We start from the raw sequence: 16,515 nt of genomic DNA on the forward strand, positions 1-16,515 counted from the left end.
AATTCCCATCCCCTACCAAGCATACCATAGAAATCGATACTAGATTGCGCTCCTTCTGCGAGACCAGAATACTAAGCCCTTGCCACGGCTTTTCCGGTGAAGTTCTCTGCTGCCAGAGCCATCGCGACCTCAAGGCGATTCCCAACCTCTCTAGATCAGGAATCCCCAAACCACCATACTCCTTGGGCGAGCAAACTCGAGCCCATGCGACCCGACAGACGCCGCCGTTTGCATAAGCTTTGCCAGCCCAAAGAAAGCTGTGGCGGATCTTGTCAGCCTTTGTTGGCTTTTCACCATCTGCTCATGAACTGGTCAAGAAGCGAGCACTGGTTGGCACATCATCTCTGAACTCTCTGAATCTTCTCTCCCGCATAATCGAAACATCAAATAATTGAGTTCACCCTAACCTCAAAAGGCTTAAAAAGGTGGTCTGACCGTAAAACTGAAGACTGCTTCGATAACGTTTCTGTAGAAACTCGTTTTGTCCAAAACCAACCGTTAGATCAAGTTTACTTTATTAGAATAAATTAGATAAACTAAGAAGCAACTTCACCAGATGAATTTGTTCATAATGTGCAACCACAACACCCCTCATGAGTTTCTTATAAGACCATAATACAAAGAGATCCAAACTCTCGAATTTCTCGATTGTGGCTTACCCTCAGGGGTTAACCTCTCTCGCTATTTATATCCATGGATGTGATGTCCAAAGTCACGAATTTAACTAGTACTACTAGGAATCCTAATCACAAAGTTGGGAGTGCACCAGCAGGAAGAGAAGCATAAGCAATGAGTCATCTGTATTCTGTCTTGTAAAAGAAAATGATAAGTGTGATATCTGAGAAACTGGTTTCATAATCGAACCTGCCCACATATTTCACCTACGCTACTGCAGTTTTTGGCAATCTTGCACTTTTCTCCTTCTGTCACTGAATTGTGGGTCCTTAGCCTCACGTGTCAATGAGACAGACAAGAAGTGCAAATAAAGGATTAAGGGTGTGTTTGAGAAGAAGGGGATTGAGGAGATTGAGAAGATACGCAAAACGAGGTGAGCCATTAGCTCATGATTAATTGAGTATTAATTATTTTAAATTTTAAAAATGGATTAATATGATTTTTTTAAAGCAACTTTCCTATAGAAAATTTTTACAAAAAATACACCGTTTAGTAGTTTGGAAAGCGTGCGTGCGGAAAACGAGGTGCTCTCCCTCAATGTCCTCCAAACGAACGCTGCCTAAATTGTTGTAGTGTAAAACAAGGAAATTCTTCAGCATGTTGAAATTTTGGTTGATGTTTGTGCTATTGGCTGTTAATGTTTCTTTTTGAAGATGGAAAGTACAACGCACCATCAAGAAGAGAAGCATTAGTATTTGGAGACATTTTGGGTTTCCTATCTTGTAAATAATCGATATATAGTCTCGAAGAGGTCGTTGCAAATTGTTTCGATATATATAAACTGCCTATCGTTTCTTAGAGCTAGGACCGAGCACAGTCCTACTCCTAGCAATTAACATAACTACGAATTTTACCAACTCTTCTTTTACCATAAAAAGAACTGAGGCGGCAAAGACGCTCTGTACAATCTTCGTACCCATTCCTTTGTAAAACCCGTGCAATCCTTCATACCGGATCATCTTTATGATCGCGTCAATCGTACCTGGAGAAAACAGGCAGTCAGCATTATATTACTTGCACAATGAGTAGCAAATATTCCCTCCGTCCCAAAATATCTATATCCGTAGCTAAAAGTAGCTACATTTTATAACGGAAGAGGTATAGCTAAATGTCTGACACACAAGACATAGGAGCAGCGCGGAAAAACAATGATCCCAACAAATATGGAAATGAAACAGTGTTTTCTGCTAGTAAGTTAAAATGGTAGGAAATGATTTACCTGTGTATCTGGACATCACATTCCTGCCAATTTCTTGTTTTGCTTGCAACCTAGACTGCATTAGTTCAATACAACAATCAGGATAGCACAAACAAACATGACACTATTTTGATAATGTAAACCATTCATACACTCAACCCAGATAGACTGGCATTGCCTGCAACTACTTGCACCCGTGGCAGGTCTAGATATTGTCGTTGTTGAGTAAAGTCTCACAAGATTAAATTATATTCTGAAGGAGAGCAAAAATGTGGTGCAGCATATTCATGGGGTTGTTGTATGCAACAATGCAGGACAGCTATTAGTACTGTAGTTGTTTTGCTGAAAGCATTTGTTTTAACAACATCAGAGAAACAGAGTAGAGAAATGGAAAAGAAATCTCTAGCATCGATGTGGACTTCCGGGTTTCTATTCAGGCCTATTTTGGCAATCCTGAGTGGCCCATCACTGGCTGATCTGACAAGCCAGTAATTCCTCATTTCTTAAAAAAAATTGAGCTTAAACAGATGTACAAGTGAGAAATGCATCAGTTTTAACACTTTGCACAAGATAAGATGATTTACATGTATATAATATTAAGTTTACCTTAACCACTAGCAATGGGTATGTCACAACAGTAGCTCCGAGCTTTGCTATTGCACCTAATAAGAATACCTGCTCAAAGAGAAAATGGTAAGGATAGGACATATAAATGCATCAAAGGAAATTTCAAAGAGCTTAAGATGTTATTTAGCTCTGGATCTGAAGAATAAAGAAACAAATATATGGTCTGTGCTATGGACATAATTAAACAAAGGGAAGTAATAATGATGAATATTCTTTAGTGCATTCATAGAATCATAAATTGACTGCATAGCTAATTGTAGTATGAAATTACTCTGTCCTGGCGCTTTATGTGGCCAAATTATCTGGTTTGCTCAAATAACCGTAGCATGCATCTTTAAATATAATAATTTATGGAGTACAAGAATTATAGACGAATGATTTGAAGGTAATTATAGCAATCCCAACGATGATTCTTTTTACATTGAACCAAATATTATTGATCATGATCAATGTAGCTTTATTTGCATCAAAGCGGATAAACGGTGAACAGGTTTATAGGATTGAAAGATACAATACAAATTTCTAGAAATAAAAAAGAAACATGAAGTTCCTAGGAAGGCAGCACATGCAAATAGCTGATGCCATCTAACTGTTAAAAACTCATATATCCACAGACACAGATACATGCAAATTTCTAATGCAGAGCTAAATCGAAAAAACAAATCCATACCTCCATAGCAGTAAGGTTCTTTTTTGGGAGTTCCTTTCCAGATCTCTTTGACCGGAGACGCTTTGCCAATGTTTCATAGATCATAAATTGAATTGATGGATTACATACCTAACAATTTAAATGGTTCATTCTCTATAGTCACTCTTACATAACCACTAATTTCAGCTCAAATGTTTTGAGAAACATAAACTAACCATAATTAGTGTTGGAATAAGTCCTTTCCAGAATCCTCTTATGCCTGATTCACGGTAGACCTCCCGGACCTACATACTACTGATAAAAGTAAGAAAAATCATGTCTGACCAGTGACAAATACATTTGATTAGTTAAAAGCAAGTTTGTAGAGCCCAAAACTTGAAATGCAATTGCAGCTACTATTCATTGTAGTTTTTTGCAAACAGAATTTTAAAATCTGTAAGTGCAGCAATTAGTTCTAGAAGGAAGAAAGCAATTCGATAAAAAAATCAAGAATTCTTGTACTATCTAAATAGTACAAGTGAGAAATCTATCTAAATATCTAGATGTGGTCACAACTCTCAACAAAAAATAGAGAGGAGCAGGGTTGGGTGTGGGGGATTCACGTACTATCTTATTTTATGTGCTGCATAATTGTTAAGAAATGGATTATATATACAAAATAATGTATAGCAACTTAAGGAATGTGAGTGTGCTCAATTACTCACCGCTTGAATTGTCCCATATGGACGAGGCTTTTCAGAATCAAGTTTATACAACCTGTCCTTAAGAATTGAGACCTCTATTGAATTGGCCCTAGCAACATCCTTCAGCAAAAGCTCCTTTTTAGACTCCATGATCTTCTTTTCTGCTTGTGTATGTGTCTGAAAAATGGAATAAAGTTAATTTCCAAACTGATGATAAAAAAACTTACAGATATTTTGAATAATATTAGAATGTTCCAATTTAATAGTAGTTGCATAGTTAATACAAGCTTGGTTACAACCGACCATGGTCTTCCAACTAATTTCACAAAGGATGTCATGGACCAATAATCCTTGTGATTCGGCGCCTCCTGAAGTTTCATGGATCATTGTCATCATAAAAACAAAGCTAATGCTTGGAGTCAGGCAGGTACAAAGAAGGTAAGTATGCTACCAGAAAGTGGGGGCAAAAGCAACAGTAATTAAATTCAATGGGTGCAATACCAATGTTAATATTCTAACATATTAGAAGATTTCTTCTCTTTTTTTGAATTTTGACAGGACATACAGTATAGTAACTCATTAACCCCATCATCGACGATCTTTTTTGGTGTTATATGTCATTTTAAAATATAGACTGTTAAACAAAATTTACCTGCATACGAGTCACGAGAACCCATATTGGATTGGTAAGAAGAACATTGATTGACCTGCAGCAGAGAAAAGTGTCCATCAGAATGCCTGAGGATCAATGTTGCAATATTACATTCAAAGTGCAATCTTCGCCATACTGGTGACTCTATTTCACAGCGCTATGGTTTTCCAGAACAAAAACCATCTTAACTGGAAAGGATTACACGCTTCAAATTCAAAGTTAATCACCGCCTTCAGTCAGTTCTAAGGAGGCAAGGCCATACGAACAATCATGGCAACCATACATTACCATGAATTACATTTTCTTATCTCCCTTTCCGAAACAATTTAAGGTTTCAACGCTCTGTTAGCCTTTGCAAGCTCAGTCAAATTCATCAGAACTCTATTACAATTCGTTTGACAGGATACTATGGAGATGCCCTATTGGACCACTACCAACTGATAATGTCCCGGTTGTCCAGACTGAATTGTTCATTCCAGCATTAAATGGAGACAAGCATTCGATTTGTTTTGGGTGAATGTTGGGGCTCCAGGTTGACTTGACATATAAATGATGTTTAGCAATTTCAGTGCGAGAGTAGATGGCTTACCCAGCAACAGCTGCAATACCAAGCCAGGAGAACATCCCAACAGTACCATCCCCTAGACCCTTCTTACCGCGAGCAACTGCTAGATCTTCCACCTTGTTTTTGAGAATCTGGTAAAAGTAGTAATAGATTCCCTACAACCACAAACAGGATGAACCATAAATCCTGAATACCACCGTACAGACTCATCCAAGTATCATCACATTGACAAACAGGGAAATACAATTGTTACAGAAAAAAATGATGTGAGTAGCACCAAATTACTAAACCAGTGGAATTTACCTGTGAAGCAGCGGTGCCAATAAGAGAGGGTTTAAGGCCGCTATACAACCCTCCCCATCCTTCTGTTTGGAACAGCTGCAGTAACTCGATTCCACACTTGGCCATTATAACATTAGAGGAGGCAATTCCAAATAAACTAAAAGTCCAGGAGGAACTACCTGGAGCATCTGGAAGAGGGTGGAAGTATTGGCGATGGCTGCGCCATTGGCCTTCTTCTTTTTTGCTGACCTCTCTGTCTGCTGCCGGGTGTTCACCTGCTCAGGCCATCATCATGATGAGGAAGGATTGAGCAGACTATAAAGGAACAGCAGAGCTACATAAGATGGTAGGGGGAGAATGATTGTACAGTCTGGAGGGGGTAGGTGATGATCTGGGCGATGATGCCACCACCGGCACCAGCCAATCCATTCACCGCCGCACTCGACATGCGCCAACCTGAAAAACCCATGCGCAATCAGAAAGCAACGCAATGAATTCCTATAAGCTACTTGTTTGGTGGAGCAGCATGAGGAAGACGGACGTGTGCGTTGATGCAGAGGCAATGGACACATGGTGCCGAGGCAAGGTCCGCACGCGCCATGCAGAGGCCACTAGGTATTGCCACTAAGAAGCTACTAAAATACATTTCATAATGTAAAAGCCTTTCCTTTCGCATTCATCTAATGATGTCAATTTGAATCAAATTAGCAACTAACAATTCAATTGGACTATTTTGATCAACGAAATAACCCAATATCGTTATTTGCTTTGTTTCAGCCACTGGTAGTTGATCATGAAGACCGGCCTAGAGAAAGCCATACTTGGCCTATGAGGTTGTGAGTTGTGACTCCTTACGTCGTTGCGAGAGATACATAGGTAGTGTTTGGTTTGAAAGCAAGCTTGGATGGGTTTTAGGCATCCATGTTTTTGGGGGATGATCCAAGTTGCCTGTCTGGTTGGATGGATTGGATGAACCGATTTTTTGTTTGGGATACATGTTGGATGGGATTGGACGACAACTAAAAAGTTTACAAATGCGAAAGGAGGAGGCTCTATTAAGTAGGGGTGAAAACGGTACGGAAACTTTCCGGATTCCGGGCCTGTTTTCGGAAACGGAATCAGCCGGTCGGAATTTCTCGGAAACAGAATCGAAAACGGAAACATTTTCTCGGAAACGGAATCGAATATGATAATAGCAGTTTCTGTCGGAACTCGGAATCGGTCGGAAAAATTCCGGAAAAAATATCGGAATTTCCGAAGTTAAAAAGGCCCATAGAATCAATAGTCTATAACTCGTCCCCAAGTTTTAAGCCCAACCCAAATCGCGGCATCTACCCAAATAGTGGCTAACCCTAGAGGAGAGAGACAGCCACACGGCATCGCAACTTTGCGAGACCGCGAGCCGGCGGCGGAGCATCGCGCTCCGCCCACCGCTAGCGCCCACCGCCCGGCGCCCGCGCCACCGCTGGTCCGCCATCCTCGGCTCCTCGCAACCTCACCCCCACCGTCTTCGCCGTCTCGTACCGCCGCCATCTCGCGACGCTGTCCCGCCGTTTCGCAGCGCCGTCTCGCGGCCGCGGCGCCGTCCCGCCGTTTCACCGCCGCTACCACCACTGACGACGACGCCACAGCCACACCAAGGAGCCGACGACGCCTCGCCTCGCAGTCGCAGCAGCCAGCAGCCCAGCGGCAGTAGCCAACAGCCCAGCGGCAGCAGCCAGCAGCCCAGCTACGAGCCGACGAGCCTAAACCATTGATTTGATTTCTTTTGTGCTGTAGATTTATGATGGAATCATCAAATGCAAGTAGCTGTTTTGTGATTGATCCAAGTACTGTACTGATGGATTGATGTGTGCTGCTGTTGTGTGATGACCGAAACAATTGATGAACTATGTACTGATGATGGAGTGATAGCTCATAGCAGATTAGCAGTAGCTCATAGCAGATTAGCACTATAGCACTGAATAATAGTGTATACTATATATCTTATACAAGGGTGTTTTGCTGTAATTTTTTTTAAATATTTGTTATGCAAATTATATGAAGTTATAGAAGAATATATTTTGCTGTTGAGACGATTTCATATAATTGTGTTTTATGATGAATTGTTGACTGTTGAGACTTGAGAATTGGACTTGACAAAAGTTTGAAGCTCAGTTTGAGGGGTTGTTGTATTCCGATAAATTTTCGTTACCGTATCCGCGCCGGTTCGTTTTTGCTCCGTTTTCGGTTTCGATAATATTCGTTTCCGTTTTCGTTTCCGGGGTTTCCGATTCCGAAAAAAATATGAAAACGAAAACGATAAAGGTTGTTTCCGTCCGTTTCCGTACCGTTTTCACCCCTACTATTAAGTCCAAGCATGTTTACACAAGTTCAATCATTCTTACATATTTTAGTGTTTAGATAATTCCCATCCTATCCCTTTCATTCATTGACCTATTTCTAATGGCTTGCCTCATCGCATCCTTTTCCTTTTTCTAGACGCATATGCCCTGCAGCCCTATAATACAAAAAAGCTTGGTCCTCTTGTCCATCTATAACATAGCGAGGCAAACAAGAACACACTACAGTGTCATACAACATAGCGGGCCATCGACACCGTCTCCAATGCACATGTTTCATCCTTATTTTTTTTCAAACTACATATTTAAAGGAAATATTAAAAGTATAACCATATGAACGTGTTTTTTCACGACAAATCTATCAATAATTCAATATCGTTTTCCTGTCAAATCCTAATATTTTTTAGTTTGTTTAATTAGTTAATTAACCAGTTATTAATATCTTCGCATTTCCATTCCAGGAACGAACGACAACTTCACAAGTAAATAAATAAGCAGTTCAGATTTATGTAAGGGCACAAATACCAAATAGATCATGTACAAATTCACGAGCATGAAAAATCATCACTAATAAACAACATCGCTCCATGAAGACTCGATCCTCACCTGCCCGAGGTTGCGGTGCGTGGAAGGAGGAGGGACGACGCGGCCGCCCGCCGCCCGCCGCCGGCTGTGAGCGCCGCCCTCGCCGCGCCTCCTGATTTCGTGGATAAGGAGGAGGGAAGTGAGTGAAGGGATGAACGGGAGATGTGGAGTGGAAATTTTCGACAGATTAAAAATGTTTTTCTGACTTTCGGTTTATTTAATCTGTTACGTGAAGCCTCGGTTTTCAGAAAATATCAGTTCTGTAAGAAAAAGCCGAATTAACCGGACCGGTTTTTCAGACCTGTTTTTTTTTTCTTCACATCAAAATTGAAAGTTTGATTGAAATTGGAACGATATGATAGGAAAGTTAGAAGTTTATATGTGTAAAAAAAAGTTTTAATGGAACGGAAAAGTCGGATGTTTGGTGAAAAATTTTGCAACTGAACAGGGCCAGAAGCGGAGCACCTGCACGAGGCGAGGACAGAGGAATGGCCGGAGGTGCGCCTGCTTGCACCGCCGATGTGGTCGCCGCCGCAGTTCGCTGGGCATTGGGTTGGGTTGGGACACGTAAAAGTCACTTCGGTGTCTCCTCCACAAGCCCTAATGTAGGTGAGAAATTTGGGATTATACCATCCCACAGTTCGTCCAAATGCGTTTCCCTCCGGTTTCATAATTATTTATTTTATGGTTTGAACATCAATACGGTCTTCGAAATATATATATATATAGTTTTCGCACTAAACGCACCGTTTAGCAGTTTAAAAAGCGTGTCACGAAAATTTTAATCTTCATCAAACTCTTATTGGAGAAAAGAACGGGACCTAGATACTACACGTCAGAGTGCTTAATAACTAGGATAAAATACAATTTGTGCTTGCTTGCGCCGAGCTCATGGAGGAGGGAGGGCGATCAAGCTCGAGGCGACATAGGTGAATGGTGAGCAACTGAGCACAGGGCAGGCAGCAGGGTTCACAATTATGGTCTAACTCGATTTGCAAAATCTTTCTGAACCGGGGCAAAAACACAAACCACACGGTTATTGGGTCAAGCTAAAAAAAACAAACTGAATTTAAAAATTTGGACAAAATTTATCAGGATCTTATCGGTTTTTGTGGTTTATCAATGTATTCCATAAAATCCGATGATATTGCTCGTGAGCGGATTATAGTTGAGTTGGGTAATTCGTATGTTTTATAAATATAGTAGCATAGATAAGTAAGAGAGAAATTAGACTAAACATAAACTCAATCGTATAAAAAGAACTACTCCCTATATCTAGATATAGATGTATTTAACATTGAAATATTGTGAATATTCCTCACCTTAGCCAATCAAACTATCCGTGTATTTAACATTGAAATATTGTCAATATTCCTCACCTTAGCCAATCAAACTATCCTTGTATTTAACATTGAAATATTGTCAATATTCCTCACCTTAGCCAATCAAACTATCCTTTATTTAAATTGTATCTGAACCTTAATCCCTCCAAAAAAAAACCTATTATTTAAATTGTATCTGAACCTTAATCCCTCCAAAAAAAACCTATTATATTTTGGGGTATATGTATCATTCACTCCTCCAGCCATGAATATAGCCAAAACCAGCCATGAACATAGCCAAACCAATCTCAACGAACAGTACTGCACAACGGCGTGGCTGCATATGCAATTGTTTGGTTCCACTTCCACTCAGACGTAATCAAGCAACATCAGACAGGAGACGAGGACGTTGCCGCATATACAATTGAACCATTGCGCACAGATGGCAGAACAATAGAAATGGAATTAACAGAGCAGCTTCCGAGCTCCGTACAAGAACACAGTTAGCAGTGTATTTATTTGGACAAAATGCACTAGTTGACCAAACATTTATAATGTTTTAAGTGCTTCAAACAACCGCTAGTTCCAGACACATTGAAGTGATTGCTCGACACATACGAAACCGAGTTCACAAAGCAGCATAAGAGTATACATGCGATAACAACAGGAAACAAATGAAGTTACGCTCGTACTAGATTCTACATATCGTTTATTCTAGCAGTGTTCTACTGGTAATTCCTCCCTTGTCCGTCCCTCTCATAAGCCGGCACACCGGCATTGTAGTTATCGCCGCCTTGCTGGTAGCTAGGGTTGCCTCCTTGGCCATGGTAGCCTGGTGCATAGCCAGGGTTGCCACCTTGGTAAGGAGGCGGGTTGCCGCCCTGGTAACCTGGCCCTCCTCCCTGGTATCCAGGGTTGTTGCCTTGGTAAGCAGATGGTGGGGGTGGGGGTGGACCTTGGTAGCCCTGGTTGCTACCTTGATAGCCAGGGGGTCCACCTTGGTAGCCAGGCGCACCGCCCTGCTGATAGTTTGTATAGCCTTGCGGATTTGGTGCATGGGGCTGGTAGTTTGGAGGACCTGCATTTGGTGGTGGAGGTGGAGGAACATTACCCTGAGCATGGTGCATCGGAGGAGCATCACGAGGCGGGACTGGGCCCTGACCTGGTGGGGGAGGGCTGTTGAATCCCTGGCCAGGAGGCACATCTCTGTTCTGGAAGTTCTGCATGTTCTCCCTTCTCCTCTCAAAATTCCTTGACCTGTCAAAGTTTCTAGGCCTATCATTGCGCCGGCTTCTTTCATTGGCACGCGCATTGTTTCTCACCCACTCCTCGTGGTACTTAGGGTCATAAGGAACGGCTTCCCCATTTATAAAAGGTTCTCCTGCAATAAAAGACAAGGTGTCAAATACACACCAAATGCTCATAGATCACATCTCTATGATTCCATCACATGGATAAAGACATTACAAAACAGATAAAAATAACTATGAACTCATAAAACTCTGCTAGATATAATTATGAACTAAGCAACAAACAGCACACTAAAAATAACATATGTATTCAAATTCTCAACCACAGAAGATGGTAACTGCCACGGACAGTCCGCAATCACTACCACTACCATGACATATATACAACTACAAACAGAAGGTCCAAGTTACCATTTACTCCCTCAAAACTAGATAACTAAATAGATATTACTGACTCAAGTTTATAAAGTTTGCTTGAACTAGTTGATTTCACTGCGATGACTACTGATAATCAAGCAATCCAACTTATCAGATGGTCTAGGGAAGAAATAGCAAACTAAATTTCAAGATATCCTAGTACTAGGAGATTTCACAGGATACAGACTCCAAATAAAAAGTTCAGTGGTATGCTAGAATACAAGGTGACACCAGAGCAATCAGCAGAAGAGTTCCATGGTAAAACATATACTTGACGCAGAAAAAACATAACCTCTATAAAACAAGAGCCAGAAATTATCAGTTCAAAGCATTGCACAGGGACATTAGAATTAATCAGTTTGATCATAATATGGCATCATACACATAGAGAGCAATTATCACAGAGGATCTATATAACTAACACGGAAATGATATAAAAACAGTTCAGAAAAGAAAGTGATGATATGTAATTCAATAGGAAGAGAATGAACATTTACCTCCGTAGTCCTTATTTCTGACATCCAGGTATGAGTCTGGAAGAACCCAGCGGACCTTGGGCAACTCTGGCAAAATAATTTAATAGCACAGCGTTAAAGCAAGAACACAAGTGACCCCCATAAAACATCCCCTACAAAGAATTTCATACAACCATAAATACCTTTGAGTTTGTAGGAGAGTTCCTCAGATACAAGAGCTCCAAAAGCAAAGTAATGCCGAGTTGACACTGAGTAGATCTTATGCCTTGCTTCTTCCTCACTGGAAGAAAGGACACATTTGGTTAAAAAGAATTATGAGCAATTTATATAATGGCCAATACCCAGGGCATATATCAAGAAAATAAATGAATAAACTAAGCAAATAAATTGTTATACAGTAGGACTTACATGATGCGATAATTAAAGAGAAACCAGAAAAACTAGCACATGCTACCATGAAGATGGACGCCTAAATATGTCAGTGGTTGACAGAATTAATAGAACACAATCAATTTTCAAAACAGGGCATGAAGCATGATTAAAAAACATCGTGTTGATAACAGGAGGGCATGACCTCCCTTCTAATTTACAAATCATCCCCATAGAAATACCAATTTATTCCCCCATAATAACTAACTACATGCAACACCATGAGACCAGATTAATATGGAAACCGTAGCGAATCAAAAGAAAATGACAAATACATGTGGAATCTATAAATAAAATCCCAGTCACATTTGTGAAAATAAAATAAAATATGCATCAACAGTACAGAATACACTATCACTGAAACAGGTATTTATCAGCCAATCCACCACAGATGAAGTTAACAAATAATACCATGGAAAAACTTCACATATCACCTAACTATAAATATCCCCAAATCCACTTCCTCCGTCCCATTTCCTCACCCCCAATCACGACCCAATCACGAACTAACAGATTAAATCGAGTGTTTCCACGAAATCCCACGGATGCGAGATGCGCGTGAGAGGGAGAAGGGGGGGAGGATCGTTCAAGACGGCCATATATACCTCCCAACCACCTGTGCGAGGGTTTTGATGTAGCCGTCGATAATCTCGTCGCGGGTGGGCTCCGGGTTGGAGGGATCGCCGGGGGGCGGCTCCACGACGACCAGCCAGTGCTCGAAGTCGCACCCGTCGAGGAGGATCGTCTCCTTGGGGGGCCGGTTGCTCCAGTTCGGCGACGAGTCCCGCAGCGAGGAGGTCGCGGGCTGCGTGGCGAAGCACCTCGCCGCCGCCGCCGCCGCGCGCGGGGCGGAGGGGGCGAGCGCCGCCGGGAGGAGGCTCCCCGCGGCGGAGAGCGGGCGGAGGAGGCGGGAGGTGGAGGAGGCGGCGGCGGCGGGGAGCCTGGAGAGGAGGAGGAAGCGCGACGCCGACGCCATGGGGGAAAACCCTAGATTGGGAATGAGGGGGGCTGAGGGTTTAAGCCTAATCCGGGCAATCGGCTCCCATTTTTATAGCCGCATATTATATATTCCTCGGGTTGATAATATTTTTAGTTTTGGATTAGGGATAATTTCCAAAACATTTGCTTTACACACTTTTCGGTTAATTAATCACTCTACTATTTAGAGAATGAGAGATGTTCGAAAAGGATTTATTAAAGATGTTCAAAAAGAATTTATTAAGTGAATTATGTATGATGATGATTTAATATGTTTGTATTTAAATCTCTTAAATTTACAATCTAATAAATTATAGAATCATAGATAATATAACATGCTTTGCCTCTAGACCGCCTCCGGCAGCATGCCCCGCCGGACCTTGTCGGTGGCGGCGTGGAGGTAGGTGATCCCATCAGCGTCGGCGGGGCGGAGCCCGATGTTCTCCCAGATCGAGATCTAGCCGCGCGGCCGGAAGCGGGGGTCGGCCAGCGTGGGGTCCCGCGGGTCGGCGGTGGATGCGCTCCAGCGGGAGCACACGGCGTGGAACGCTTTGTACTCCCTCACGCCGGCGGCGAGCAGCCGCTCCGCGATGTGGTTAGCGACCTCGTCGTGGAGCGACGTCCAGTCCCGCTCCTCCACCTCCACGACGGCCGCCGCTTCCCGCCGCCACCGAGGCAACACGCACCCGCCTTGCGCTTGCCTTGTACGTTCATCCCCCCTCTTCCTCCGCTGTCATCGCCTCCCGCCCCGCCGGAACAAAACAAGGGTTTATATAGCAACTCCGGGGAACCCGCCTCCGATCCAACACTCGATGCAACTCAATCGATCTCCGAATCCGATTCATAATACAACAGTGAGCTTGGAGGACAAGGGTGTGTAGGAGGAGGGAAAGGCGGTGGTCGCCAATCTCGCCGCTCGCCGGGGTCTACCACAACCGGCGGCCATGGATGACGGCGTGGTAGGGAATGAAGTGGAGACGAGAGAGTGCTGGACTGGTGTATTATATGTTTTTAGTTTTGGACTATGAATAATTTTCAAAATATTTGCTTTATTACACCTTGTTCAGTTAATCCCTCTCACAAAAGAATTAAGAGATATTTCAAAATGATTTATTCCACACCTATTATAGTGTGGAATTATGCTCCTCAATCTTCTTCAATCCCTCTAGTTTGATTGTTAACTGAACAAGACTTTAGAAATATGAACCATAGGATATAGGCATAGATTAATCTTAAAAAGTAATATAATAAAATTATATATTTTTGATAATTCTATATAGAAAATTATATAATGGTTAAAGTTGCTTTTTAAAAACATGTTATTGTCTGAAATAACGAGTATTATTAAGAGAGTAATCTTTTTTTATGGAAATATCTCTACCAAATAATAGTCCTTTTAGCGAAAATAAGTGCTCCTAATTTTAGGGATAGAGTACCCACAGATGTTGGTCACCTTACTAATCTTGAGAAAATTGCAAAATTTTCAAATGAATATTTTGCTGATAATAATCCATATTTGATGCTTTGGTTTATATTTAACTCCAAGAGACAAATTATTCTGTTCAGAATAAGCATCACACAAAAATCGGCCCCTTACACCATTAAGTCAAGTCAGGCATGGGCTTTGGCCCAGACAAGTCAAGAAAACGGTCCACTAGTCTCTGGCCCAAATGAAGAAAATACCGCAGCTCGTTTCAGTAGGAATAAGTTCATCTGAGGCCCTTAACTTGTTAACGGATCCGATTTTCATCCTTCAACCGAAAAACCAAATCCAACGAGTCCTTCTACTGTTAAAATCGGTGCAAAATAAGTCTCAAAGCGGTTTGGACGGCGGTTTCAGATGACGTGGCACCTACATGACTAAACTCAGTCTTCATTTGACGTGACACATGAATCAAAATTTAACAATTAGAAAAAGAAAACAAAATAAAGTCTCACCCGCTTCTGTAACAGTAGCCATCATGTTGCTGATGCTGTGTTGCAAGATCAAAGGGATTTATGACTTGTGAGGAAGAAAAGAGTAAGTTCGTCGTCTCTCTCAAGGGCATGATAATGAGATGGTGTTCACCTATGATCCTCAGTTTAAAATTATGAGTACTAGCTTATTCTGAATTTGCATCGTATGAATATAGTAATTCACAAGAATTTTCTTAAAATATCTTGCATTTAGCAGATGATCTAGAGTATTGTCTTGTCTTGCAGAAGAAATATTACTACTACTACTTATGGCTAGTGCAGATGAGGAACTTGTGATCCAAGTTAGCAATGGTCGGGAGTGAAGCTAATCATTCTGTTTTATACTTCCTACTCTCTCTTAAGACCCAAGGGATTACTGTGCTCCAGATCTGCATTTGCGTGCTGCAATACAATGTGCAGCCAGCAGCAGCAGCAGCCTTCAGCACATGGAGTTCAGTAGTACTGTACTTCATGCTCATGGCCCTCAGCTGCTGCCAAACAAACAGCTGAAGGAGCAAGCAACTTAGAATGAAAGCTAACCCTGGTTTACCATCATCATAATCATCATCATCAAGAGCTTGCACGCATGCATTGCATGGACATGTGCCATGCATGTGACCAAGCAAAGACCTTAATCTTCTCCTGGAAACAAGTCCCTCCAAAAGTGAGACACATCACATCAATGTTATCAAGCAATGCAACAATGTTTTGTTACCCTGATCAAACAATGCAACAATTAAAGCTAACATCTCTGCATTTAGGACAGGAATCACAGGCAGGATGTTTCAGTGCTAATCTCTGAAAACTTCTGAAACTTTAGACCAGTGGGAGACCTGCTGGATTGAAAGGAGAATCACTGAATAGGTCAGCAGCTTTCTGACCAGTAAAAGGAGTGAGAATGTTCAGGCTTTGGCCAAAACTAAGATGAGAAAGAAAGCTAATTTAAGGCCACTTGCACACAAATCAACTTATCAAGGCAAAAGAAACCCTGCCTAACCTGCCAAACATACTGTCAAAGTTGAGTAATTTATACTCAATACATGTTCAGAAAATAACCTACTACTAATTGAAAAATAATTACCTCTAGCTTTGAGAAGTTTACATGTCCTGATCACTAAAAGTGACTAGGTCCTAACTCCTAATTAACCAAGCCGAGCTTGAGGCGGCCAAAGCGGATGAAATCATTGGGCATGCAGTTTCCGGGGTCCTAGCTGCTTATCTGGGGACAGAAGGCATCAACCCAAGCAAGATCATTTCCTTTTCTTCAATAATATTTGCCTACTAGATGCTATGACCCTAGCCATCTTTTCAGGCCAAGATAGTACTAGTAATCAACTCAAAGATCAGTATTAATTAAGGTTGGCAATTGCAGTGTTTGCTTCAGTTCATGGGCAAGGGTCTCACCACGCACAAGTCAGAGGCACCCGCA

The 16,515-nt window shown here is 41.8% G+C and overlaps 2 protein-coding genes across 2 annotated transcripts; both read right to left on the reverse strand.

Moving 5' to 3' along the window:
• Positions 1 to 1,369: 1,369 nt before the first annotated feature.
• LOC4347528 (peroxisomal nicotinamide adenine dinucleotide carrier) lies at positions 1,370 to 8,473 on the reverse strand. The gene is made up of 12 exons (XM_015795736.3): positions 8,280 to 8,473; positions 5,699 to 5,787; positions 5,511 to 5,606; positions 5,353 to 5,427; positions 5,074 to 5,204; positions 4,485 to 4,539; positions 3,854 to 4,009; positions 3,365 to 3,433; positions 3,171 to 3,278; positions 2,480 to 2,548; positions 1,895 to 1,949; positions 1,370 to 1,657 (listed from the first exon to the last, which is right to left on the reverse strand). The coding sequence occupies exons 2-12, from the start codon at positions 5,777 to 5,779 to the stop codon at positions 1,461 to 1,463; spliced, it is 1,092 nt and encodes a 363-aa protein (XP_015651222.1). The 5' UTR covers positions 5,780 to 5,787; positions 8,280 to 8,473; the 3' UTR covers positions 1,370 to 1,460.
• Positions 8,474 to 10,094: 1,621 nt separating this feature from the next.
• LOC4347529 (multiple organellar RNA editing factor 8, chloroplastic/mitochondrial) lies at positions 10,095 to 13,170 on the reverse strand. Its single transcript, XM_015756999.3, has 4 exons — positions 12,758 to 13,170; positions 11,906 to 12,003; positions 11,745 to 11,810; positions 10,095 to 10,961 (listed from the first exon to the last, which is right to left on the reverse strand). Exons 1-4 carry the CDS (start codon positions 13,126 to 13,128, stop codon positions 10,306 to 10,308), a joined length of 1,191 nt encoding a protein of 396 aa, XP_015612485.1. The 5' UTR covers positions 13,129 to 13,170; the 3' UTR covers positions 10,095 to 10,305.
• Between the last annotated feature and the right edge of the window lie 3,345 nt (positions 13,171 to 16,515).

This window comes from Oryza sativa, chromosome 9 (assembly GCF_034140825.1).
Source record: "Oryza sativa Japonica Group chromosome 9, ASM3414082v1".
In the NCBI taxonomy this organism is placed as follows: domain Eukaryota; kingdom Viridiplantae; phylum Streptophyta; class Magnoliopsida; order Poales; family Poaceae; genus Oryza; species Oryza sativa.